This window comes from Suricata suricatta, chromosome 4 (assembly GCF_006229205.1).
Source record: "Suricata suricatta isolate VVHF042 chromosome 4, meerkat_22Aug2017_6uvM2_HiC, whole genome shotgun sequence".
Taxonomy (NCBI): Eukaryota; Metazoa; Chordata; class Mammalia; order Carnivora; family Herpestidae; genus Suricata; species Suricata suricatta.
In genome coordinates this window covers 117,128,675-117,156,217 of record NC_043703.1, presented here as the reverse complement: position 1 = coordinate 117,156,217, position 27,543 = coordinate 117,128,675, and the positions used below count along the sequence as shown (strand labels likewise).

At 50.0% G+C, this 27,543-nt stretch overlaps 2 protein-coding genes across 7 annotated transcripts; one reads left to right on the top strand and one right to left on the bottom strand.

The window, feature by feature from the left end:
• Positions 1–119: 119 nt before the first annotated feature.
• RTKN (rhotekin) lies at positions 120–27,412 on the top strand. Of its 6 annotated transcripts, none has more exons than XM_029937645.1 (13): positions 120–195; positions 10,138–10,287; positions 20,861–21,060; positions 22,755–22,816; positions 22,922–22,975; positions 23,072–23,189; positions 23,404–23,613; positions 24,345–24,439; positions 24,549–24,655; positions 24,889–25,017; positions 25,692–25,860; positions 26,023–26,127; positions 26,531–26,711. In XM_029937645.1, the coding sequence occupies exons 1-13, from the start codon at positions 169–171 to the stop codon at positions 26,641–26,643; spliced, it is 1,539 nt and encodes a 512-aa protein (XP_029793505.1). In that variant the 5' UTR covers positions 120–168; the 3' UTR covers positions 26,644–26,711. The 6 variants fall into 6 exon arrangements, with proteins under 6 accessions (XP_029793505.1, XP_029793500.1, XP_029793501.1 ...); XM_029937640.1 differs by lacking the exon at positions 26,531–26,711 and adding an exon at positions 26,718–27,412 and having other exon boundaries at positions 132–195; XM_029937641.1 differs by lacking the exons at positions 120–195; positions 10,138–10,287; positions 26,531–26,711 and adding exons at positions 12,635–12,993; positions 26,718–27,412.
• On the bottom strand, positions 370–3,240 carry INO80B (INO80 complex subunit B). Its single transcript, XM_029937646.1, has 5 exons — positions 3,111–3,240; positions 2,686–2,878; positions 2,330–2,448; positions 1,991–2,160; positions 370–991 (listed from the first exon to the last, which is right to left on the bottom strand). The coding sequence occupies exons 1-5, from the start codon at positions 3,166–3,168 to the stop codon at positions 461–463; spliced, it is 1,071 nt and encodes a 356-aa protein (XP_029793506.1). The 5' UTR covers positions 3,169–3,240; the 3' UTR covers positions 370–460.
• Positions 27,413–27,543: the final 131 nt, after the last annotated feature.

Below are 27,543 nucleotides of genomic sequence, written 5' to 3'. Positions count from 1 at the left end.
GACAACAAGAGCTTACACAGACAAAGAGTGGGGTAAGGTTCGACCCATGGACCTGACTGACAGCGACAATAGCCAATATGGACAAGAACGGCCTCTGCGTTATCAACCAATGGAAGGCCGTCCAGAAAAGCAAAGTTTCTGCTGATTGGCTTGAACGCTATTTTCAGGATGACGCCAAAGGCCCGACCAAGCCAGGTAATTCCGATAGACAGGGGGAGGGGTTCCCAAAAGTCTGCCCAAGTTTGGGGGCAGAGCGGTCTTCTTTCGGCCCAGTGGTCGTTTCCTGGGGCTCGATGCATGCTCCCGTGAGGGCAACGTGTGTGGGGGGAATTGACTGGCCCATACCCTATTCCCCCAATTCTGTACAAGTTGAGGCACCGGATGAAATTTAATAGGGTAGGGAAAATAATGAAAACGGGGGAAGGGGAGAGGGCACAGAGTCCGGGGTTAAGTAAGGACCTTAAGTAGCCAAAAGGGGGGATCCAGGGCCCTCGGGCCCTCCAAGCCGCATCTGCAGGTTGATACGGTAACACTGAAGGCTGCAGAGCGCCTGGCCCGTGCGAGAGCAGGCGTAGCGGCGCGGGTGGGGACAGCCGGGAACGGAGCATCGAGGAGGAGGGCCAGCTGGGGATGGGCGCTGAGACACTGGCGCTGGGGCGGGAACGCCGGGGGGGAAGGAGAGCATGGAACCCTGTGCCCCGCTGCTGTAGCGCACCATGGGGGCCGGGGCCACGGTCCGCCCGCCCCGCCGCTCGCCCCGGGCTGCCCCTCGGCCTCCCCGCCCACTGGGCGCCGCAGTCTTAGTGAGGCGCTCGATAGTCTGATTCTTGTGCTCCTCTGCCCGCCGAGCCGCCTGCAGCCGTCTCTTCCTCGCCCTCTCCTCGCGCTTCAGCAGCATCTCCTCGGTGAGGGCCGGGGCAGGGCAGCCCCCAGCCACAGGGAGTGGCAGCATCGGAGAAGGCTGACTCCGCGCCTTCTGGAGCAGAGCTCGCTGGAGAGAGACAGACCGAGGGGTGTCAGAGAGGTGTGTTCTGAACAAACAAGGGAAGGGGAAAGCAGGGTCTTGAGCACTGGACTTGAGAGAAGAGGTGGAATGAGCACCTCTCCAGGTGCCTTTTAGTACTGCCTCCTCCCAAATCCCCAGACTTTCCTCTTTCGATCTACTTTCTACTCTCAAGAAGAAAAGCATTAATAATATTTCCTGCCTGCTCCCAAAGTCTGTTTACCACCTCTCCAGGGTTTTTTATTTTGTTTTGGGGTTTTTTTTCTATTTTAAATCTTTTCATCTCCGTGGAGAGCATCAATTGGATAACTGCTCAAGCCCAAAACTCAGGGTTACCCTTGACTCCTCTTTTCTGCCTCCTCCCTGACCCCTAACAGACGTCTATTTCCAAAATATATCCAGAATCCATCTGATTTCCTCCTCCACAATTTCACCTTGCTTCAAGCCACCCTTCTTCAACAGCTTCCTGGCAGATCTTGGCTTTTACTCCTTACCTCCACTAAGAAGCCAAAGTAATCTACCGAAATAGAAATCAAATGTATCACTTTCCTGCAAACCATCCTCTCCTGGCTTAGTCACACTTATTTTCCTCCTTGACCAGTACTAGGCATGTTCCACTCTCAGGTTCTTTGCACCTGCTGGTCTCTCTCTGCCTGAAAAGCTCTTCTGGTATTGGAAATGTAATCTCTTCAGAGAGGTCTTCCCTGACTACACTGCTAACATCTTTTTTCCACCACTTTGTTTCATCACCCTAGTTCTGTTATAAACCGTGCTCTTCAAAATTATTTTTTTACTTCCCCTCTTCCCCCAACATACACACACATACACACACACACACACACACACAAAGAATACTAGCTCCATGAGAACAGAAACCTTTTCTGTCTTTTTTTCACCATTGATATCCCCATTGTCTAGCAACATTCTTGGGACCTGGGAAATTCTCAACATATATTTAGCAAGTGAATAAAGAATGAACCAACTTACCTGTCGAGCAGTGAGCAGCCGTTCGTTGATCTCCTTCTTGAGATCTCCATTGTCATCCAGCTCTCCCTTCTCCAGGGCATCCAGCCACCTCTGTTCCTCCTCTTCCTCTTGACCTCCTAAGCCCCCAGACAGGTCCCGAAGTGGGGAGGGCGATAGATTACTGTCTTCATCTAGAAAGCAAAGTTGGAAAGCTAAAAGTAAAATGGTTTAGGTGGGGAATCCTAATTTGGCCAAGTTAATACTGGGACACTCAAAATTCTCACCATTCTCAGAACCAACCCTTTTCCTTTCCCGGGTATAGTGAGAAACCCAGTCTCCCCACCTCCAGACCCTTCTCACCCAGCCAGGCACGGTACTGCTCAAGGGGGACTCCTTCCATAGGTTCCTCTTCATTGTCCACAACCATAAGGGGAGAGGGTGATCGCGGACCTTCAGGTATCACAGTGAAGGTAGGAACACTGTAGAAAAGCACCCACTGTGTAAGCTGAGCAGTTGTCTCCTCCTGCTTGGCGGCTATATCCACCCTTCCCCTGCACCACCGTCTTGGGTTCCTGCTACCTTAATGTCGGCCCTGAAACTTAATATCGGCCTTGAAATCAGAGTCCAACCTCTTCTATTGGAAAGCCAGAGAGCTTCTTCTATCTCAGCCTGCTCCTAAAATTCCACAAGTAAAACCTTGGCTTTCTTGGCCTCACCTCTTGGTGCCCAGAACCTGCCCACCCAGCTTGATTTTGAGTTTAAGCTGGGGCTTGGCAGGTGATGGCTGCGTCGGCCCAGCCTCCTCTTCTTGATGGTGTTTCTTCTTGTGTTTTTTCTTGTGCTTCTTGTGCTTTTTCTTGTGCACTCCATGGCCGTGGGCACCCGCCAGACTCAATTCCAGCGCTTCCCCTGCGTAAGGAGAGCCTGTCAACGGTGGACCACAACAGCGAGGCAGGGAAAGCCTTGAAGAACCCAATACTCCCCGAAGGGCCCCACTCGTCCCGCGGTACACGCTGTTACCATAACAACAGCTCCGCCTTTCTCCTTCCCACCTGTGGCTAAGTACCCCGGAGACTCGGAAGAGCAAAAAAGGGACTCCTTTTCTGACAACGCCTAACTTGCTTTACCGACCCGCGCCTACCCGGTTCAGGGGCTTCCATAGCCCCAGAGGTGCTCCCGTGCCGCCACAGCTTACTCATAGGATCCTGCAAGGAAAGGGGACTGGAAATGATAGGAACACATGCTTAACTGCCTTTTCCGCCCCGCGGAAGAACTGACTCTCGCAAAATAACAAGCTACTTCCGGCACGGGACAACCATGTTTGTGCGGGGCACGCTCCGATGCTAAAAAGCCTCCCTGAGAAACAATGAAACATCTAGCAAAAGTTCCGGGCCTTCTGAGGCTGGGACAGCTTAAAAGGGCACGGCTTTGTCCTCGCTTCACCTCCCCACGCTCGATTCCAGCCCTCAGTGCGGGTGATTCAATTATAATTGTACCTAAACGTTGTGAGCATGTGCTCTGGACCAGATTTGGGGCTATGAGGATACACAGATTGAACATGAACACTTTCCCCTGCTTTTAAGGAGCTCACAGTGCAGCGGAGGAGTACATAAGAAACTATATTGCTGGCAAATGGCAGAAGTCTTTAATAGGACGGGTGGCCTAGTAGCAGAGCAAACTGTATTTAAACCTAAATTCTTATCAGTAGAGAAACGGATGAATGAATTATGGTGCACCTATACAATCGAACACTTTATTGCCAAAAAAAAAAAAAAAAAAAGAATGGTAAGTAATTGATAAGATTGACATGGAATTTAGATCATCATGGGTAATAGCATTGGAGACAGTCTCAGTATCCCTCTAATGAAACACCAAAATGTTTTGGTGCATGGATTTGGTACATCCATACAATGGACAGCTATGCTGCTATTCAAAGGAATGAGGTCTCTGAATGTTCCCAAGAAACTAGTGACATCAATTTTTCTTTTTGTTTTTTATTCATGAGAGACAGAGAGAGACAGCGCGAACAGGGGAGGGTCAGAGAGAGAGGGAGACACAGAATCCGAAGCAGGCTCCAGGCTCTGAGCTAGCTGTCAGCACAGAGCCCAACGCGGAGCCCGAACCCACGAACTGTGAGATCATGACCTGAGCCGAAGTCGGATGCTTATCGACTGAGCCACCCAGGCACCTCTAGTGACATCAATTCTGATAGGTGACTGAGGAACAAGGGTGAAGGGAGTCTTATTTTTCATAATATACATTTTTGTGCCTTTTGAACTTTGTATAAAATATGTGTCTATTTTACCTAATTAAAAAAAGAGGGTTGCCTGGGTGGCTCAGTTATGCATCCGATTTCGGCTCAGATCACGATTTCGCAGTTTGTGAGTTGGAGCCCCGCTTGGCTCTGTGCTGACCCCTGGGAGTCTAGAGCCTCCTTCTGATTTTGTGTCTCACCCTCTTTCTGCCCCTCCCATGCTCATGCTCTGTCTCTCTCTGTCTCTCAATAATAAGTAAGAACGTTAAAAAAAAAACTTAAAAAAAAATAATAACATGGTGCACCTGGCTGGTTCAGTTGATTAAGCGACTTCAGCTAAGATCATGATCTCATGGTTCATGAGTTTGAGCCCCATATCAGGCTCTCTGCTGTCAGTGCAGAGCCCACTTTGGATCCTCTGTCTCCTTCTCTCTCTCTGCTCCTCCCTCCCCCTCTCTCAGAAATAAATAAACATTAATTTTTTAAGTAAAAATTAATAGTTTTAGAAAAGAACAACAAAGTAGATCTAGATGTGCTGATATATGAAATAAGAAAGGTGAGTTTCAATATGATGTGATCCCATTTAAAAAGTGTAATATGCTTCTATATACGTAGGGAAAAATGAGGAATGCATACTACACCATAATTGTGGTTATCTTTAGAAGTTGGGGTTGGGGAACTTCTACTAGTTAGATCTGTGATGAACTTTCTTACAGCCAGTATATATCATATTTATACTTAGAAAAATGTACCACCTATATACGTATGTTTAACTATGTACAAGATGTGTGTCTGAACGAGGTAGCATCAGGGAACAAAGAAAGAACTGATTCAAGAGACATTTCAGTCACAAAAGTAAAAGGAATCAGTGAAATTAACATGAGATTTCAGGAAGAAGTCAATGTTGTATAACGATTAAGATTAACAGAATGGACTTTGGAGTCAGACAGTCCTATTATAAAAACCCAGTTCCACTATTTATTAGCTGTATAACATTGAACCAAAAAGTTATTTAAGCTCTCTGAACCCTAGATTCAGCTTTGTAAGATGGAATGAAGTAGGGTCTACTTTAGAGGACTCTTTCAAGGAAAAAAAAGCAAATCAAGAATGCAAAATACTTTGTATCTGGAAAATAGTAGATGTTCAATAAGCAAATGACAACAATAATTGGCTTCTGCATTTCTGGCCCAAGTATTTAGAGGGAGCGTGGTGTTTTAAATAAGAAAAATGAATATAGGTAGAGAAGCAAGTATGAGAATCAGTAGTGTTGTGCAAGGTGAATTTGAGGTGCCTGAGTGAATGCCCAGATAGAGGTGGAATGCTGACAGGAGAAGCCAGTGCAAAAGGTATGAGTAGGGGTGTCATCAGCATAGAAACAGAGGTGCCCCCAAAAGTATGGGAATAGATGAGACATTCCAGAATGAACAAGCAGATGAAGGGGAAAAGACCAGGAACAATTCTGAGTGAGCACCTGGCCTGGACAGGCAGGGAGAGAGTGGCCAGGCAGAGTTGAGAAGAAGAGGTCAAAAGAGGGCAAGAAAGGCATGCTTCAGCAGATGAAGGCTGTGATCAGTTATGTGTAGTCCTGCAGAGGGCAGGCTGAGCTCCTAAAAGGGGATGCATTCTAGCAGGTGTGAAGGCAATAGTTCTGTATCACCAGGAGTTAAAGTGAGGGAACACCTACAGTTAGTATTTGTCAAGCACAGTGTAGTTTATAACCTGTATTTATATTCCTTCTCTCCTTTGATCTCCACAGCAGCTCTGTAAAAGGTACTGTTGTTCTCTCATGAAGAAACTGAGGCTCAGGGAGGTTAAATGATTTGGCCAAAGTCACATAGTTAGGGAGTGTTGAGCCAGCCTCTAACAGAGGCTTCCTGACACCAGGCCCAGTGGTGTTTCCTCAACATCCTGATGCCCAGCAGGGAGCAAAAGGCAACAGCAAGTAGCTTCATTATTTTGTTTTGTTTTGGTTTTGCTTTGTTTAGAAGAGATTTAAGCATGTTTGTAGACTAAAAGGAAGAACTTTGTTCTTCTGAAAGAGTTCTTAGTCTTATTTTTAAAATATTTTTCATTTTGAAATAATAGCAAACATACAGAAAAGTTGCAGGAAGAGTACAGAAAGGGGTCTCTTACTTCCTAAAATCAGATTCTGCAACTATTAACATTTATCATTACCCCTCCCTCTTATTACCGTTACTTCTTTTCTGATCTGAGACAAAGTTGCAAACATGTTGGCATTTCACCCTTAAATACATCACTATGTATTTCCTCAAAATAAGCACTCTGTTCTAATAACCTTTGTGCAACCCTCCCAATCAGGAAATTAACATTGATAGAACATGACCATCCAATCCACAGAGGGCATTCAAATTTGACCAGCTGCCCAGTCTTCTTTTCCTTTCTAGTTCAGGATCCAAATCCAGACTCGTGCATTACATTCTCTTATCATGTCTCTTTGATTTACTTTAACCTGGAACATTTCTACACTCTTTCCCTATCTTTCATGATCTTGACAGTTATAAAGAGTACAGACCTGGGATGCCTGGTGGCTCAGCCAGTTAAGCGTCCAACTTCAGATGTTCTCAGGGTTCATGGGTTGAAGCCCTGCATCGGGCTCTGTGCTGATAGCTCAGAGCCTGGAGCCTGATTTGGATTCTGTGACTCCCTCTGTTTTTGCCGCTACCCAGCTCACACTCTGTCTCTCTCAAAAATAAACAAGCATTAAAAAAAGAATATAGACCTTTGGGGGCTCTTGACTGGCTCTGGCTCATTTGGTAGAGCCTGTGACTCTTGACCTCAGGGTTGTAAATTCGAGCCCCACACTGGGTGTAGAGATTACTTTAAACATTTTTTTAATACTTATTTATTATTTTAAGAGAGAGAGCGCGCATGTATGAACAGGAGAGGGGCAGAGAGAGAAAATCCCAAGCATGCTCCGTGCTATTAGCATGGAGACGACCGTGGGGCTGGAATTCATGAACCACAAGATCATGACCTGAGCTGAAATCAAGAGTTGGTTACTGGGGCGCCTGGGTGGCTCAGTAGGTTAAGCCTCTGACTTCGGCTCAGGTCAGATCTCACGTTCGTGGGTTCGAGCCCCGTGTCAGGCTCTGTGCTGACAGCTAGCTCAGAGCCTGGAGCCTGCTTCTGGTTCTGTCTCCTTCTCTCTCTGACCCTCCCCCTCTCATGCTCTGTCTCCCTCTGTGTCAAAAATAAATAAAACATTAAAAAAAAAGTTGGTTACTTAACCAGCTGAGTCACCCAGGTGCCCCAAGTGTATTTATTTTTGAGAGAGCGAGCATGCGTGCACAAGTGGGGGAGGGGCTGAGAGAGCAGGGGAGAAGGGAGAGAGAGAATCCAAAGCAGGCTCCAGCATTGTCAGTATGGAGCCTGATGCAGGGCTTGAACCCACAAACCATGAGATCATGACCTAACCCAAAACTAAGAGTCAGATGCTTAACCAACAGAGTCAACCAAGCACCTCCAAAATGAAATCTTTAAAAAACAGAGTACAGGCCTTTGATTCCTTAAGATGTCCCTCAACCTGGGTCCATCTGGTGTTTCCTGATGTCTTGATTCATAATTGTTGGCAGGAGTACTACACAAAAAAGACTGTGCTGTGTTCTTCTCAGTGTATCACATCAGGAGACACATGGTGTCAGCCTGTCTCACTGATTAACCTTGATCACCTGCTGAAGGTGGTGTCTGTCAGTGTTCTCCCCTATAAAGTTGGCATTTTTCACTTTTGTAATTAATGAGTTGTTTTCTGCAGAAATACTTTGAAACCACTCTGATAATCCTGTTCCCCATCAAACCTCCACACACCGGGCTTGGTATCCATTGACAAATACTGTATGAATCAGCAGTACTGTAATAATTGCCAGTGTAATCTTTCTACTTCCATTATTGCATCTACATATATTATTAGTAGGCATGCTACTGTGAAGAGGTACTTTCTCTTCTTACATTCCTTTACATATGTATTATTTACATCATTTTCTATTTCAGTCAATGGGTTGTAATCCATTACTACCGCTATTTATTTTGGTGCTGAAATGTGTCCCAGGTTTGCTCAGTGGGCATTTCTTTCAGATGATTTCTGTGTCCTTTTGACATGTTTCCATCATTCTTTGAGCACTTTTTTTTTACTTCCTAACAGTACAAGATGTTTTGGGCTCATCTTGTACTTTCCTTTGAAAAGGGTGGGAACCAAGAGAGGCCCGGAAGTAGGAACGTGTGGCTGACCTGACACTGAGCTACACCAGTCATACCACTGGAACCTGCTGATGAGAATTTCCTTGTTAGCACAGCCACCTGACCCCCATGGGCTGCAGGTGCAATGATTATATCATGAACTTTCCCTGGATCTTGTTTTCATTTGTTCAAGTTTCAAAGTCCAGTTGGGAGCCTTCCAGTTGGTTGGCTTAGGCCAAGCACTTACCCGTGAGCTGTGAAGAAGTGTAAGAGAGGAAGAATGACCTTCTCCAGATGCCATAACGAGGATAGAGCCTCAGTCTACCAGTAGCGCCCACAGTAGGGGACGGTACAGAAATAGGAAGATGATTTAAATACCAGGTGGCCAACAACCCCTTCTCCAAATAGCTGCTTCATAGTTGGAGAGATAGAGACACAGGCATAAGTAAAGGAAAAAGTTGGAAAGATTATGCACCAAACCAGTAGGATGCTGGTAAATTTTTTTAAAAAGCTCCTTGAGAGAAAAGGAAAAAAAAAAAACAACCCAGCCCTGATTCATGGTGTTCACCTGTTTCTGTTGTGTAACTACTCTCACCATGCCCAATTTCCAATGTGACATGATGGAACACAGGAATTTAGGAAGACACACAGCATTTCCACTAGTGTGTGTGTGTGTGTGTGTGTGTGTGTGTGTGTGTGTGTGTGTATATACTATATATATATATAGTATATATATATATACATACTATCAATGCAAATAACCTCAAGAGACAATAGGAAAGTGCAGTGAAATAATGAGGAAGTGATGAATTTTGAGTATTTGTCACCTTTGCTTTAATAAAATTTATTTGTGAGTTTTAGACTTAATTTTTAATCAAAATTCACACCTGGAATGCACAATTCCGGGCAATTTAGCAGTTGTCTCTCATGAGCCAGTGTGAAGCATCAGCACCCCATGGCACTAAATGTCTCAGTGTTTTTCTCTGATGCTGGGGAAGGCATGCTTTTATTCATTTATTTTGTACTTCATATTAGTTTTTATTTTATTTTTAAGTAGGCTTCACACCCAGTGTGGAGCCCAACACAGGGCTTCAACTCATGGCTATGAGATCAAGACCTGAGCTGAGATCAAGAGTCAGACACTTAACCGACTGGGACATCCAAATAGTAAATTAAGAGTACATTAGGGGCACCTGGGTGGCTCAGTCAGTTAAGTGTCTGACTTCGGCTCAGGTCATGATCTCACGGTTTGTGGATTCAAGCCCTGCATCAGGTTCTGTGCTGGCAGCTCAGAGCCTGGAGCCTGATTTGGATTTTGTGTCTCCTTCTTTCTCTGCCCCTCCCCCACTCATGCTCTGTTTCTCTCTGTATCAATAATAAATAAACATTAAAAAAATTAAGAGTACATTAGCCTTTTTTCCCTAACTGTATGTGTTTTCAAGAGGAATTTAATTTAAAAAATAAATCAATCCACAAAACTGTTGGTCTTTGTTTCTCCACTCCTATTCATGCACAGTGTTAAATGGCTTCCCTGACCCCAGTCAGAATCTCCTCCAACTAACTTATTTATGCAAAACGCTGCCAGATTATGATCTCTAAAATACGACTCTAGCTGTCCCACTCCTTATGCAAAACTTCAGTCACATGGAGTCCAGACTCTTAGATAGGATTTGAGCTCTACTTCCTTTCCAAACGTCTTCCATTCCTCTACTTCTTGCAGGGGCTTTCAAAGCCTTCCAGAGAGAGAGGGAGAGCCCATGGCCCATGGGTGGGGGCCTGGGCAGCGGAGGGCCTGTGGAGAGGACAATGCTTGAGGCTCCAGCCCTGCTTCCATCACAGCAGCTGCTTGCTTCTATTTCACATATTCCAGGTAAGATTTCGTTGGGGCGGGGGGGGGGGGGGGGCGGAAATGCACTCTGTTTCTACAAACCAGTGTTCAAAATGAACCCTTTAGTCCCACAGCATGGCTCATCCCAGTCAGGTACTCTCAAATCTGGATGTTTTCTTGAGGCATTTCCTGTGTTCATTTACTTCACTGATGGTTGATTGAGTACTTCCTATGTGCCAGACACAGGGCATAAAGCATTTGACAAGACAGACTGTCCCTCCCTGGGAAGCTTACAATTAAGAAGAATGACAATAGAGGGCTGCCTGGGTGGCTCAGTCTATTAAGCATCCCACTTCAGCTCTGGTCATGATCTCATGGTTTGTGAGTTCCAGCCCCGAATTGGGCTTGCTACTGTCAGCACGGAGACTGCTTCAATCCTCTGTTTCCCTCTCTCTGTCCCTGCCTGCACTCTTCCTCTCTTTCTCAAAAACAAATAAATATTTAAAAATATTTTTTTAAATGAATGACAATAGATATTTGAAGAAATAAAAAACAATTCTGGGGTGCCTGGCTGGTTCAGTCAGTAGAGCATATGATGGTGACTCTTGATCATGAGGCATGAGTTTGAGCCCCATGTTGGGGGTAGAGTTTACTAAAAAAACAAAAACAAAACAATAACACCAAAACAAACAAACAAACAAACAAAACGAACGCCTTTCCCTTTCCCTCTCCTCACCCATCCTTTAAGATTTATATCAGAGGCCATGGATTTTATAAAATCTTTTGATCAGACTTTCCTACTGACCAGAGAATTCCCTTCTCCATGTAACTGTATGTCAAGGCTGTTTGCATTTTCCTGTCCAGCATCCATTCCCTCAGCTTCTGGGGGAAGTACTGGAACAATCTTTGGTAAACCATCTCTCTCTTCTCTCCTCTCCTAGCTCAATACGTTCCATTTGGTCTCTGGGAGTGGGCAAGTGACCCAGGCCTGGTTGATTGGCATGTAGACTCCCCTGAGCCCCTCATTGCCACAATGATTGGTTCAGGTTGGGTGACCCGTCTGGCTACAGAGGTTGGATAAATGATCCCAGATGACCCACAGTGAATCCAAGACATGGGTAGGATGTCCAGGAAACAGATGCTTTCCTTTTCCATGAACTTAAGCCTGAGAAGCTATAGACCCAGACTTTTTGGCAACAATCTCCTGCTGTGGAGGGTGAAGCCAACATGGAGTAAAGTAGAGCTAGATGATGGGAAGAGACAGAATCCTGTGACACTGAATGCCTGGGTCAAGCCACATCTAAAGCCTGGCTTCTGGATATTTTAGTTCCTTAAGACAATACATTTCCCCTTCTGCTGAAGTAATCTTAAGTCCGGTTTTCTAGAAGAACATTGAGTAATTAGCCACAGCAGAGCAATTCTATCCTCTTTAAAACTAAAGACTAGTATTTCTCTGACTTCCAGCCCATCTGCTATGAAGAAGATCTATTCTAAAGATTTATTTATTTCATTTTATTAATTAATTTATCAAGTTCTCTCCAGTAAGTTCTAGAGTCCCCAGAAGACTCATCAGTGCAGTCAGCAAGCTAATACTCTGCCATTTCCTTCTCTCTCACTAGGGTCCGTGAGGTGAGGAGAGCCCCCTCTCTGCACAAACTGATAGTGTTAATCCTACCTTGGCTATCCAGCAAAGCAGCTGAAAAATGGTCAATATTGAGGTCAATGATCAACCCACCCTCTTAAGGCACTTACAGTCTAGGTCCAGAGAATCGAGGTCACCTGTGCCTCATCCAATGCTCAAGAGTGCCGCACCTGCTCCTTTGTCTTCATAGTTCCACTTATGGGGCACTTGTTTCATGTCCGGCACTATGCTGGGCATCTTACACCCCTTCTCATATGGGATCCTCATAGCAACCTGAGGAATGGAGGTAATTACTATATCCCCATTGGACAGATGAGAAGACTGAAGCTCAGTTCAAAGACTGAGTCAAGGCTCCACAGTTAGTAATTGACAGAACAGGATTCCAAAATATGCTTAAGCATTACCCCGAATTGCGTGGATAGGCAGGGAGCGAGGACCTAAAGCGTGAGAGGGACGAAGAGACATTTGGGACTGTAGAATGTTGAAAGATCACTTCAGAAGCTGCTTGGTGTGAAATTGGGGACAGTCCCGGGGCCGGCTAGAACAACAGTGTGCCACGTGGTGACCCAGGTGGCCACGGGAGTTTCTGCCCGCCGGGAGTGGTGCTTGCCAGGTGGGGGAGGCTCACGGGGCGGGGCTTTCCTGGGCCCGCCCCTTCCCCAGGTGAGGCGCCGGAGACTTGGGCGCGACCGGATGATGCGCCCCCGCAATGTTTGAGCAGTGTAGGGTGCTTGGCTGTGGGGTTGTCGGGCCAGGACTGCTTGGTGCCTCGGGACTGGCTCGGCCGGCCGAGCCTTTGGCGGGGGTGGAGGAGGAGGGTGCCGCGCCCTGCCCAGCCCAGGTGTCGTCTCCGGGGGCGGAGTTTGGGAACCCGGCTGCGGGAGATTCCCAGCCGGACTGGCTGGCGGACGTCGAGGGACAGAAGCGGACGAGACCAGGCACAGCCAGGCGGCTCCGGGAACTCACAGAGCAGGTAAAGGCGCGGGGTCGCCAGCATGTTCTCTCGAAACCACCGGAGCCGGGTCACCGTGGCCCGGGGCTCCGCCCTGGAGATGGAGTTCAAACGCGGCCGCTTCCGACTCAGCCTCTTCAGCGACCCACCCGAGGTGAGACCCACGTCCCTGCCTCCCCCTTTCCCCGCTCCAGCTGCCTCGGCTGCCTCGGCCCCCCTCCCCCGCGCACACGGAGGGGCGGAGACGCCGTGGTCTGGGTCCTAACCGGTTGTTGACTTCAAAAGTGAGGCGCGGACCGTCTGAAAGTTAATCGAACTCGTGCCACTCCAGACACTCCCTGACCAGTTGGGATGACTTGCCTCTGCCTGGAAAACTCCAGGTTGGCTTCAGTTGAGGGGTCCGCAGGCTCGATTCCCAAAATGTGGCTGGACCCGGCCCATCCCCGGCATCCCATGGCCAAGGGCGGTGGGCAGGTAGGCGGGTCCCAAACAGCCGGGACTTGGCTTGGGCTCCCGCTTCTTCCCCGGCCGCCAGCCCTGTCTTAACAACCTGTCTCAACCATCTGGGGCAGCTTTCATCACCAATTCGACTTCTAGGCCAGATCTGATCTCTTCGCTGAAGCCCCCTCCAACTGCTCCTCTGTGCTCTTGAAGGGCTGAGAGAGGGTGTGTGTGGGGGGGGGGGGGAAGTGGGGGGGTCCCTTTTAGTGATTTGGGCGTTTACCACACCAAAACTTTGTAGTCCAGTCTCTAGTCACAATTTCCTCCCCCGGCCCACCGCTCTACCCCATTACCTGATCTGAGCCCTACCTGTAACTCCTCATAGAGTCTCGGGGGCGGCTGAACGCTGTGGGCCGGAGCTAGGACTGAGAAGGCAGTGGAGACAGCAAAGAGGCTGTCCCTAAGGTCACCTCTCCTTCCCTGCAGGACCTGTAAAGGGTTAAGTGAGGGGGCCGGGGCTCTCCCTCCGGGCCGGGATTCCAGGCTTGGCTTCTGCCCTTTCCCCCCGCCCAGCCGGCCCAGAACAAAGGCCCTTTCACATCCACGTCCCGGTGTCCCGGGCCTTTTCTGACTCAGAAGCTAGTGGACCTGGGGGAGAGGGGCTTTGTCGGGTTCCTCACCAACAACCCAGCGTGTGACCAGCGTGGGGGAAGGAGAGGCGAGGCCTAGGGACCAAGAGGAGGGGCCTGTGGGCTGGGGCCGCCCCCGGGATAAGCTGGGCCTTCGGGCCGGAGCCGAAGAGCCGGGGCGGAGTCGCAGGGCCCGCAGGCCGCCGAGGGGAGTGTGACTCCGTGGGCCGGGAGGGGGGAGGGGGCAAAGCTGCAGCTGGCTGGGAATCGGGGCTGGTTTCCTGTCTGGAAGGGAAGGGGCCCGCAGAGGGGAGCGGGGGCAGCAGCAGACAGGCACACCCCTGCTTTTCTCCCGCCTTCTCCCTTCTGCTGGAAAAGCGAGGTAATTGTGAGCCCAGGGTGGGGCGGGCTGGATAAGGGCCCCAAGTTGGAAGAGGTGGCCCTGGCGGTTGGGCCCAATGTACCCCTTTGTCCCGCTCCCTGGGCTCACTCTCCCCTCAAATCCTCACCTCCATCCTTCTTTCTGAGAGTGAGATCCCCTTTCAGAAAACTCTGACCTCCTGCCCAAACCCACAACTCTGTAAAACCTGCATGAACGTCCCCTCCCTGCCCCCTTCCAGCTGTGCCTGCCCCTCACGCCCTACCGGCACACAGATTCTCTGTCCACCAGGCCAGGGATGTGGGCGGGGGCTGGGGAGGGGCCAGAGTCGAAATGAAAGGGCCTTTTTCTTCCACAGCTGGGAGAACAGCTGCCACCAAAGCAAGACTGGACACTCTGTGCCCAGAACCCCCTCTGCAGCTGGCCTCCCTTCTTGGGACCCTGCTCATTCTCATCTCGCTTTCTTTCCCATGCCTGGCTCCCACCAGGGCTCTGGAACAGTGGTAGGCGAGGGAAGTTTGTCACAGGAGCCAGAGGGGTCTAACAGGAGTGCAGAGGGACAGGGGCAGCCTCTGCCCTCTGCCCACCTCTTTCAAGACCAGGGGAGCAGCGGGAGGAGGAATTGTGGAGCAGCGCGGTGCCTGCCCAGCACCCCCCCTCTGGAGGGGTCCACAAGGGAAGGGGCAGTGGGGGCACAAAGATGCAGGACAGATTGCACATCCTGGAGGACCTGAATATGCTCTACATTCGACAGATGGCACTCAGCCTGGAGGTAACACCCCCACCCCCGGAGTACACCTCCTGTGCATGCACCCCAGCCTCAGTTTGCCCCCTGCCCATCTCTGCTGGGGCTGAGGATGGAGGGTGGGCCCTGCTCAAACTGGGAGAGGGTCTGGTGGTTCTGTATGCCTTGCATCAGACACTGTGTGGACCTATGCTCAGTTCTGTCAAGCAGAGCATTATGTTGGCACAAGGGTCTTTACACCTGTTTCCGAAAGCTTTGTGGGTGGGTGTGGATTTGTGTTTTGGGCCTGAGAGGGTCATTTAGGTGTGGGAAGAGAAGAGGACTTTGATGTAAGAGAGGCTTGCAGGAAGGATGTGGCCTTGCTAGAGAAGGGGAAGGGGGCTCTGCAGCAGGATGTAAGAATTCTGTTGTCCCTGGAGATGGCAGGGAGCTGTTTGTTCACTTATTTACTCTTAACCACCTTTACTGAATACCTCCTATATGCCAGCCTCCTTTCTAGACCATGGGATACCTCAGTGAACCAGACAGGAAAGGCCCATTCACTTCGGGGAACACGTAAACATGCAAACACATAAATCATCTCACATAGTGAAAATGGGGATGTAACACACATCAGGTAGGGAAGACGGCATTCAGTGTGGAGGTTAGAGGAAGTCTCTGCCATGATATCATGAGCTGAGACCTCAAGGATATGGAGATATGTGAAGAGTGGACTAAGGGCTTTCCAGATAGGGCATAGCAAGGAAGACTCTCAAATGAGGATGTGTTCCAGTTCCAGTGTGGCTGGAACATAGTACTTGGGTCTGAGGTCATGGACGGGGCCCAGATTATGCAGGGCCTTGAAGGCCCTGACAAGGCACATAGATTTTATTCTAGGTATGCTGTTGGCCCATGCGAGGTTTTGTTTGTTTTACATTTTTTAATGTTTCTTTATTTTTGACACACAGAGGGCAACAGAGCATGAATGGGGGAGGGGCAGAGAGAAAGAGGGAGACACAGAATCCAAAGCAGGCTCTGAGCTGTCATCACAGAGTCCAATGCCAGGCTTGAACTCACGAATCATGAGATCATGACCTCAACTGAAGTCGGCGCTTAACGGACTGAGCCACCCAGGCACCCCTACCCATGCAAGGTTTTTCAGCAGAAACATGACTCGTCTAATGTTTTAAAATAATGACTTCTGTGGACAATAGGTTAGGCAGGGTTTGGGAGTGGGAGAAAGGAGAGTTGGCAAGGACGGTAGCAGAAGACCACTGGACAGCAAGTTGTTACAGCCTTAGGGTAGTGAACATGGTGATGTGGAAGAAAGTACTTAGGGTGGAGACAGGGTAGGGGCTGGATTTCAAATGACCGTGGTAAATCTAACAGGGATTGTTGATGGGTTGGACATGAGGACTGGACACTGATGGATTTGCCTTACGGCAAAGAAAATCCCAGGTGCATGGCTAAGCAGCTGAGTGGCGTGGCCATTTATGAGATGGGGAAGGAGAAGGAAACCACAGAGGTGACCTCCTGGACAAGGCAGAGGTTGCTGCGGGAAAAGGTCAGAGGTGGGATTGTAGAGAGAGCACATCCTCTGCACAAATTGTGCAGGTTGTTTCTTTCATAAGGGTACCAGGTACAGGCAAGAGTCCTGGCCTCGTTTGGGGCTACAAACCTTTGGAGGGGACACCTTTATCTAACTTGTTTGCCTGGAGAGGGTCACCTTTTTCAAGTATGCAGAAAGATGCTCAATGAGCCCACTGGGACTCTAATACCATCTATTGTCCTGTGTTGGCACGTGGAATAAAATCTAGTCCTCTGTACTGTCCATGTTACTAGTTACATGTGGCTATTTAAATGTATAATTTAGTTAGTTAAAAGAAAATAAACAACTTACTTCCTTGGTTGCTCTTGCCACATTTCAAGATGGCTACTGAATATGTCCATCATTACAGGAGATACTATTGAACAGAGCTGGTCTAAGTATTTAAATGTTTAAATTCTGCATCCTCTCCACTATCCTGTGCTCCCTTCTCCCATGTAATTTTTCTTCATGGGAAGTCTGTCCAAGTTCTGGGGCAGAGGAGGGGGCTCAGATTTCACCTTGGACACCTCTCCTTCAGCTATACGCTGAGGGTGCTGTGTTCTTTCTCCACCAAACTCAGCAGACCCCCCCACCCCACCCCACTCAAGAGAGAGATCCACTGATATTTCAGAGATTGCTAAGAGAGGTACTCATGGAAGAGTAAATCCAAGAAGACTTTCTGGAGGAAGCAACCTAAGCTTCAAGTAAAGGGGAGGTGGGAGTGAGAGAAAGGTTGTTATTAAATATGTGCTGGGCCAAGAAAGCAATTAGACTTTCCCACTCAATTCTCAAACAATACTGTGAAGGAGGAGGAACACTCCCCAGTTTATAGTCTCCAGAGGCTATGTTCTCACAGCTTGTCAAATTCCCAAGCCAGGGTTTGGATTTAGCCTCAGTGGAGATTCTGAAGGGAACAGAGGTGATGAGAAGCAGAGCAGTAAGTCAGTTACGGAAAAGAATGGGAGGGAGGGACAGGAAGACGTCCACGGAGGGCTTAATGTGTGCTGGGCTTCTGCCCATGACTCATCCTCCTTCAGCCCCTTGGGCCTTGACCCAAGTGCAGCTGACATCCAACTCTGGGCTCTTTCCCAGGAGAGTCTGGAGAAAATGCCTGCTTGGGGAGAAAGGGGTGTGTGGGTGGGGAGGGGGAGACAAGAAGCTATCCTTGAGGTTGGGAAATGGAGGCAAAACACAGGGATCTAGAAACAGTGCCAGGATTCCTGAGATGCTCTGCCCAAAGGGAGGAGGCCAGATTTCTAGGGTCCTCTCCCTGGAGCTCTGGGAGAAGGATTTGGGGCCAGACTGGGCTGGGGGATGTTAGAAGTCTCATTTAGGCTAAGCTCAGAGACTTTTCTATGGCCCCAGTTATTCCAATTTACACACTATCCTCCTCCCCCATGCTTTGGGGCAAGGGGTCACCTTGGAGGGCAACCGCAAAGCAGTAGGGGACTCTGGCCTCCTGCAGCTCCAGCGGCACCAAGGCCAAAAAGCCCTTTCCAGTGCGACATAGGAGCTCTGGGAAGCAGCCTTGCGAAGACTAGGTCTCCTGCTTGTGCAGCTAGAGCCCGGAGTATAGCCTTGCCAGGCGCAGGGAGGGACCGCCTGCGCCCCGGAGCCCTTCCACCACTCTCGAGCCCGTCCACCACTCTCGCGGCAGTTGGGAGCTGATGTCACCAGCGCCCCAAGCGCCACGGGCTGGAGCGTGCTTGCGACTCCCCAGACCCAGCGCAAGCTGCCTGTGTTGGTGCCTCAAGCGCAATGGACAGGGCTAGGGAAGGATCCGTGAGTGCTGGGGCCCGGACAAAGAGGCTAGCCAGGAGGGGGCTTGAGGATGCCTCTCTGTGCCCTCCCTTCTCTCATCCATTTGTGGTGTTTGTGACAGAAACTGGATGCAGAGTGGGATGGGAGTTGGCAGGCAAGAGAGCTTAGCAGAGGTGGGACCCTGGTGCAGACAGACATAGAGGGGCTGAGGGGTGGGGTGGGGGCAGGAGCTATGTAGTCTGGGAGGGCTTCCTGGTGGAGAGGGCATTAGGACCTGGTTGGCCTATTTCTGAAGGGTCAGGAAGAGAAACAATGCTGGGAGAGGGGTTGTGAGAGTCAGGCCTAGCTCATTGGTGGCCCAGGAAATAAATAATGAAGGAGGAAAGTTTTCAGGGAGGCTGGATAAGGCTTTTGAAAGCAGGAGTTTAGGGTGTTGAGGTCTTGGAGACTTGGAGGCTGGAGCCACCAGGGACAGAAGAAAGTGCCCAGTGTGAGACTTGGTGTGAGGGAGAAGACAGGTTTTGGGTGATCACATTCACCCCTCTCCTCCAGCCTGGTGCCTTCCCTTGGCTTCCTCTTGAAATAATCTTATATTGTAATGGGGTTAGTCTTCCACCTTTCTGAAGCCTTCTCCATCACCTCAGCCAGAAGCAGACATGGTCTCTCTCCTGTGAGTGTGTTTATACCATGACATGGCACTTATGGTGCAGCCATTAACGTCTGCATCTCTCACTTCCCAGCTGGATTTTAAATGTGGGCCCGTGGACAGCACAGGGATGCTCCAGGGTTTGTTGGGTAAATGCTACTGCTGTCAAAATAACAGAATTTTAAAAAGCATCCTCACCATTTATGTATACTACGTGCTGGGCCTGTGCTAAGTGCATTACATTTCTGGCTTACTGAATTTTCATGGGCCTGGGATGTGGGGACTATTTCCATCCTCATTTTACAGATGGAGAAACCAAGTCATAAGGAGTTTGAGTAAATTGTCCAGTGTATTTAAATAAGTTTCTTCCCAGCTTATCAAGACTGGCAGGAATGTCACAGATCCAGGTTTGTCTTTTGCCAGACTGGTGCTCTCACCTGTCAACACCTCCGAGGCTCTTTCTGAGTGAATATTCCTGAGAATACTGATGCCTCTCTTAATGCCTGCCCACCCCCATCCTTATGCACAGCCTGTGTAGCCCCTCACTCCTGACCTCCTGCCTTGCTTGCCTTCCCATCCTCAATTCTTGCCTCTGTCCTTAACCTCCCAAGCTCAGAGGCTAACCCGTGGCAGATCCCTTAATTCGGAGTGCACACACGGTGCTGTGCAGCATAGATGAATTGTACATGGTATGTTCCTTCTCCACCGATCCCTTACCAACTGGATGTCCCCCCCTCCCACTCACCACTTTGTGGTAACCCAGGATGGTCTTAACTATCTTGTCCATTTTCTTTAGTTGCTGGTTCTCAGCCCTGGGTACACCTCAGAATCACTTGAGGAATTTTCAAAATAAACTCACACACTCCATTATTAGAGATTCTTGTTCTGCACATCTGAGGTAGAGCCTGGTAATATGTTTCATTGTTTGTTTTTAACTGAGAAGATTAAAAAGTTTTTAAGAAGGTAATAATTTCCAAAAGTACAGTAGTAAAGAAGGGTATATATATTTTTAAAAGCATGAATTTGTTTTCCATTCCTGCACCCAGGCCCACAACCTCTATTTTATACATATTTTGTTATATATATAGAGAGAGCACTAATGGTAGCATTCTGTAATACTGTTTTCTTTTCTCACTTAACATATTTTGAAGGTTTTTTTCATATTTACACACATATGTCTACTTCACTCTTTAATGTCTGCAGCATTCTATATTCCTTGATATGGAATTGTTGTGACTTATTTAACCAATGCCTGAGCAAAGGACTTTTAAACTTGGTGCTTTAAAACCATGTTGTAATGAGGGGCACCTGGGTGGCTCAGTTGGTTAAGCATCCAACTTCAGCTCAGGTCACGATCTCACAGTTTGAGTTCGAATCCTGCATTGGGCTCTGTTCTGAAGGGTTACAGCTGAAGCCTGCTTCGGATTCTGTGTCTCCCTCTCTCTCTGCCCCTACCCTGCTCATGCTCTCTCTCAAAAATAAAAACATTAAAAAATATTTTTTAATGTTGTAATGAATATGACTTTGCCAATAGGTGTCACTATATTTGTAGGATAAACTCCTAGATATTTAATAGCTTGATCAGAGGATATGTGAATTTCTAGTTTTCATACATTTTTCCAAATTGTGCTCAACAGAGGCAGAAGCAATTTATGCTCCTACCATTAAATGCATGAGTGCATCCTCGGTTTTACAAAGATTCTCTGGTTATTCTTGGGTAGCTGAGGTTGAGTTACCTGAAACATAAGTTTCTTGTCTGTGTCTCCTGGGCCATAGCCCACTTGGGGACTGGAGGGTGCTTCAGCCTGTCCCCAACTGACACGTCCTTCTCATCCTTTTCTCACTCTGGCTAGGACACAGAGTTGCAGAGAAAACTAGACCACGAGATCCGGATGAGGGAAGGGGCCTGCAAGCTGCTGGCGGCCTGCTCCCAGCGAGAGCAGGCTTTGGAGGCCACCAAGAGCCTGCTGGTGTGCAACAGCCGCATCCTCAGCTACATGGGTGAGCTGCAGCGGCGGAAGGAGGCACAGGTGCTGGAGAAGACAGGCCGGAGGTGAGCAAGGGGGAGGCAAGGCCTTATGGGGGGTATTGGTGCAGTGTACGTATGTATGGAGCGTGGAACACCCCGAAGATGACTTCCCCATGAAGCCTTGTCAGAGGCCTGGGAGATACCTTGGTGTTTTATTCTACAGTGTGCTGCCCACAGGTGCACTAGGGAGTAGCTCGAGCTGGACTCAGGAAAGCCAATGTATCTGGTGAAAGGCTATCTGTCTGAGGGATTATAATGTAAAAGGACTAATTTTCTAGGCTCTGCCTGTGATCTGATGAAGCCTGCTGGCTGGCTTCTCAAAAGATAATTTTCTCAAAGTCAGTTCACCAGATGGCCAGTTCATCACAAACTGACAATAGTGTACCTATGGCTCACCATCACAGGCAGTGCTCGAGAAAGGAAATAATAAAAAAAATTTAAGGGAAAGCCTATCCATCTCCCTGAATTAGATTGTGTATTCTACAAGGGGTCAGCTCCTGGATGTGAAACACCAGCTTCATGACATTAGACACTGCTCATCGGACAAATCCACAGTGAAATGGTTGAGGTGATGCTCTGGTACAACTAAAGTGTTTGGAGAAAATACCTGGCAAATGATCATTCTGAGAACTGGCCACTTGTGGTAACCTGGTCATTTGGAAAACTGGCTTCTGGCAAAATAAGCCTGCTTGTCCCCACTGCTGAGTAGGGAGAAGGCTCCAGCTGCCCACTGGCATGGTGCCCCTCCCAGGTCGGCCATAAAGGCTGACAGAGGAGTGGCTACTAAGAGCCCTCCACCCATGAAGCCCCTGGGGGAAGGCAGATAACCATCTGTGTGGCTTCCCTATAAAGCTAAAGGGCAAGCAGCCGGCGGGGAGCGGGGGAGCAGTTTCCAATGTGAGTTTGCTGTCTCCTGAAAGGCAGCCATCAACAGGCTCTACCCTGGCCATACAGCCTAGGCAGTGTGATTTGAGGTAATCCCAAATTGCTGACAGCTAAACACACTGTCTTCAGGCCCTACTAAGTTGCTAACTACATTATTGGTGTTATGGATTTGTATGGATAAACTCATTGTCACCTTGGGAGAGACACACGCTTGGTGAGTCCTGCAGATGGGTGGGAAGGGGAGTAAGGCCAGGTGTCTGGGGCCCTTGAGGTACTGGGAAGGCCCAGCCTATCTAGAGATGGTAAAAGAGAAGTCAGAGCTGAAGGGGAGGGAAGAGAGGTTTATGGCAAATGGCACACAGATATCCTTTACTTGGATTCTTGATTTTCCAACCGATCCAGTATCCTCCTCTATCAAAGAAAGGATAAAATGGTAGAGAAGAACAGCTTCCCCTATTGTTAGAAAGAAAGCCTGCAAACTCCTCCAAGTTGGGTTTAATGGAGAAGAACCCTTGAAAAGGAGTCTCTCTGCAGGCACCTGCTCCTTCAAGCCCCACTCATCCCTGGCAGGGGTCTGGGGAGGTGGTCAGAGAGGATGCTTGGAGGCGGAGGAGCCTGGAGCTTATACTGCATGTGAGCTAATGTTCCTCTAGTGTCCCCAAGCCCAGTGACTCCCTGGGTTCAACTGACAGCCCTTGTAGTCCCTTAGTCCTGCTAGGCTGGCTGCGGACCTGGGGTTGGGCCCTGGGCTGGAGGCAGCCCAGAACTTGGGAACCAGAACTGGGGGGCAGGGGGTGGGTGTAGTGTCTAGAGATGTTGTGATTTGCCCACAGGCCTTCTGACAGCGGGCCGCCTACTGAGCGCTCCCCCTGCCGTGGCCGGGTCTGCATCTCTGGTAAGAAGCACAACTCCCCTAGTTGCTGGCACTCCTTGCCCAAGCACAAGATCACCTGCCCTGTCTCAACACCTCTTCCTGCCCCTCTGTCCCTCTGCCCCTCAGACCTCCGGATTCCACTCATGTGGAAGGACACAGAATATTTCAAGAACAAAGGCGGTGAGTTGCACACATGCTGGGACAAGCGGAGGGAGTGACCTAAGGTTGGGTGTTCTTGTGGGGCACGTCTTTACCAGTTTTGGCCTCTGTCCCCAGACCTGCACCGCTGGGCTGTGTTCCTGCTGCTGCAGCTAGGGGAACACATTCAGGACACAGAGATGATCCTGGTGGACAGGACCCTCACAGACATCTCCTTTCAGAGCAACGTGCTCTTGTGAGCACCTGGTCCCTGTAACTCCCTCCTTTCTCCACTCTGTTCCAATCCCTGGATGCCATAACTGCAGGGGAAGAGGAGAGGGAGGGAGACAGGCCTCACCTGGGGAATTGTCCTATACTCCTCCACATTCGTCCTTCACCCCTGCCCGCCCCTCATGCCTCTCTGGACTTCCCCAGGACCATCCTCATCTCTTCCTCCCATACTCCTATAGCACCGAGGCAGGGCCAGACTTTGAACTGCGACTGGAACTGTATGGGGCCTGCATGGAAGAGGAGGGGGCCCTGGCTGGAGCCCCCAAGAGGCTTGCCACCAAGCTCAGCAGCTCCCTAGGCCGCTCTTCAGGGAGGCGTGTCCGCGCATCGATGGAGAGTGCTGGGGGTTCGGGGAGCAGTCCCATTTTGCTTCCGACCCCAGCTGTGGGGTAAGGCTCTACATTCCCCCACTGCCCTCAGTTGCTTCTTTCCTGGCCACTGGTGACCTCAGAGCTGTGTTGAGCATGCAGAATCCATTTTGTGCTGCTGCCACAGCGTGCAGACCTACACGAAGAAGCAGCAGCCACACAGCTCGGAGGTACTCTGGCCTATACCCTGGAGCCAGGCTCATGTCAACTGAAAAGACCAGAAAGAATGCAGGAAGAGCTAAGCTCTGGGGTCTTCAAGTTTTTCAGCTGCAAGTGCATCTTTCGGGATAGAACAGAGTGCCCCAGTTGGAGCAAAGCAGCCTGGGTCCTGAGGGTTTGCCTGTTGGTGCCTAGAGGCACCCAGTGGAAACATGGGGCCTCTGAGAAGCAGTTTGAAAAGCTCTAGGGCAGTGAACAGAATGCTGACTTTAGAGACACACATGAGTTCAAATTCCAGCTCCACCACCTACCAACTATAAATTATGTGCAAACTTCTTAACTTCTCTGAGCCTCAAGCTGTCTCATCTATTAAGGAACAATGCCACCAAATTTCCAAGGCTGTTGTGGGAATACAATGGAATAACAAACTTAAAGCACTGGACCCAGCACTCAGCAGCTCAATAAATGTTCTAACCCCTGTGGGGGAGTCCAGCTAGTTTTGTGTGGGGCCGCCTGAACAACAGGACAGATCTGCTCGGCCCTCAGATCTCCTGCTATCTAATATGCCGGTCACTTCTCTGTCTGTCCTGCAGTGGTCCTCGTTACCACCTCTTGGCTCACACCACGCTCACCCTGGCAGCAGTGCAAGACGGGTTCCGCACTCATGACCTCGCCCTTGCCAGCCACGGTGAGTATGTGCTGTGGGGTGGGCGGGTGGGTGCTGGACAGTGAGAAGAGGGGCTGTTGAATGGTCCCTTTTCATTCCCTCCCCTTACCCTGCACTTCCTGTCCCTCAGAGGAGAACCCCGCCTGGCTTCCCCTTTATGGTAGCGTGTGTTGCCGCCTGGTGGCTCAGCCTCTCTGCATGACTCAGCCTACAGCAAGTGGTACCCTCAGGGTGCAGGTGAGGGGGGTGGCTTAGGTATAGAAGGGAACCAGGAGAAGGAGAGCTGGATCACCTAGCCACTGAAGGACTACTGAAAAATCAAGATCTGGGTGGAGGAAGGAGGGTTAGGGCAAGAAGAGAGGGGATTCAGACAAGAGCATGGGCAGAAAGGAGCAGATTCTCACTGGGAGACTGGGAAGAAGGGTGTTGGGGGGTGTGATTCCTCCAGGTAACCTGAGTCATTTATGCAGCAAGCTGGGGAGCTGCAGGACTGGGCACGAGTGCATGGAGTCCTGAAAGGCACAAATCTCTTCTGTTACCGGCAACCTGAAGATGCAGACACTGGGGAAGAGCCGTTGTTTACTATTGCCATCAACAAGGTGATGGGTCCCTTGGTGGTGAAGTCACCAGGTGCTAGGGCCCAGGAGCGTCTCCTTCAGGTCCCAGGAGGGTGGGTGCAGAGATTGAAGCTCACCTGCCGCTCCTAACAGCACCACGCCGGGCTTCAGGGCCAGGAATGTTCTCCCTCTCCAGTATTACTGGAAAAGTCTCTTCTACTCACCAGCTTCCACCCCCGCCACATCTCAGAGGGTCCTGTGGCCAGTTTAGGATGTTCATCCTCTTTCTGCCTTTTTCCTCAGATTCGAATCTGCATCTACTGCACCCTTTCCTGGCTTTCTCTCCCAAACCCAAGTCCAATAACCCCTCTTGGTTTCCGAGGCCTTTTGTTGGCTTTCCTGCAAACTTTTATGAAAATACTGAGGGGCATTAGGCATCAACATTCCTGCTCACCTCTGTGCCTTCCCTGCCACGTTCAGTTCCTCCTTCCCTGTCTCCATCTGCTCCACATTCCTGACTGAGGACGATCTGTCTCACCCCCAGTCCTTTCCTGCCATTCTTTCCCACTCTGCTCAATAGGAGGCAAATAAGAGGGCTTGAGGAGAAACCCAGCAAGTTCCTCCTTCTAAGGCAGGGATGACCAAACCTTCCTGATGTCACTGCCGACTTCTGTGACCAACGTGAAGTTGAAGCAGACCCCTTCTTTCTCCTGCAGGAGACTCGAGTCCGGGCAGGGGAGCTGGACCAGGCTGTGGGCCGGCCCTTCACCCTGAGCATCAGTAATCGGTATGGGGAGGACGAGGTGACACACACCCTTCAGACAGAGAGTCGAGGAGCCCTGCACAGCTGGATGGAGGCTCTGTGGCAGCTTTTCTTTGACATGAGTAAGAGGAAGAGGCTGGTTTGAACCTTGGGAGGGATTGGGGCTTGATGTTTTTACAAAGGCCTCTATTTCCAGAAAGCGTGGAAGAGAATGAGGCAGGAGAGAGGAAGGCCTGGCCCTCTCAGTCTTCCTCCTCCCATCCCAGTCACTATCCCCCTTTCAGGCCAGTGGAAGCAGTGCTGTGATGAAATCATGAAAATTGAAACCCCCACTTCCCGGAAACCACCCCAAGTACTGGCCAAGCAGGGGTCCTTATACCATGAGATGGGTGAGTGAAAGTGCACTCAGGAAGCCTGATGGGAAATGGGGTTGGGGGCTTCAAGGGAGCCCAGATAATGGCAACAGAGAGAAAGCACTAGGTTGAGGCAGAGCTCTGGGGACCCAAAGCCCACTTGGTCCTCTTATAGTTGTTTCTTTTCCCGGGCTCTTCTTAGAGCCACCTCCACCAAAGTTCCAAACAAATCCCCAAAGAGCCAGATTCATTTCATGGATTTCTGTCCTAATTTCTTCTTCTCTGTTTCCCTTTCTGCATGCGGATTCCTGCCTCTTCCTCTGACCCTCCGCTTGCCTCGCACTGCTTTCCTTTTCCTCCTCTTTCCTTGATTTTTTTCACCCACTTCTGCCCACCCCTCCCCCCCATCTCCCTCCCCCTGGCACCCCGTATCCCATAGTCTTATCAGAGCCAGTGGCTCGAGGAGGCCCAGGTGAGGGGCTTCTCCTGCAGGATAATACAATCTCAGCTGAGATCCGGGCTTTGCTTTCCTCCTATTACAGTGACAGGTGATGGTCAGGGCTGAGTAGGCCTGGGGCCTAAGCTCTGACTAGCCCCCTCCCCTCAACCCCTTCCCCATGCCACAGCTATTGAGCCGCTGGATGACATCGCAGCGGTGACAGACATCCTGGCCCAGCAGGAGGGCGCAAGGCTGGAGACACCCCCACCCTGGCTAGCAATGTTTACAGAACAGCCTGCCCTGCCTAGCCCCTGTTCACCTGCCTCAGGGGCCCCCGCCCCAGCTCGGACCCACCCCATGCCCTGGGGGCGACCCCGAACATTCTCCCTGGATGCTGTCCCCCCAGACCACTCCCCTGGGGCTTCCCGCTCGGTTGCCCCTCTCCCCCAGCAGCCATCCCCACGGTCCAGAGGCCTCTTCAGCAAAGGCCCACCCCACACTTGGCTCCAGTCACCAGTGTGAGAGAGAAAGGTGCTGGCAACAGGATCTGGCCAGAGGAAGAGAAGACCTATGTGCAGTTGGCTCAGGATGTGGCACTGTCAGTAGCAGGTTGGCCAGCTTGGCCTCCCCTTCCTCTGCTGAACTGGGGGTAGGCTGGGAAGGAGCTGCAGAAGTCCCTCTTAAACTGTGGTTGCCAACATGTTGAGGGGCTCATTCCTGGAACTGGCTGGTATCCCCTAATCCCTTCCTGGGAGAAAACTGGAACCAACCCTGCCCTACCTCCCTGCACTAACCAGCTTTGAGGATGGCACTGAAGAGCCTTGGGAGGGAGTGCACCTCCCTCATGACTCTCACATCGACCATTAAAGTTATTTAACGGCGGCCTTTGCCTGGTTCTTGAGGACAGGTTGCCTTTCTGCTTGGTCTGGACCTGTCCTATGCCCTCATCCCTGGAGCTTAGTTGACCAGGAGTCGTAAGGTATAACTGTGATGCTGAGTAACCAGACAAGGGC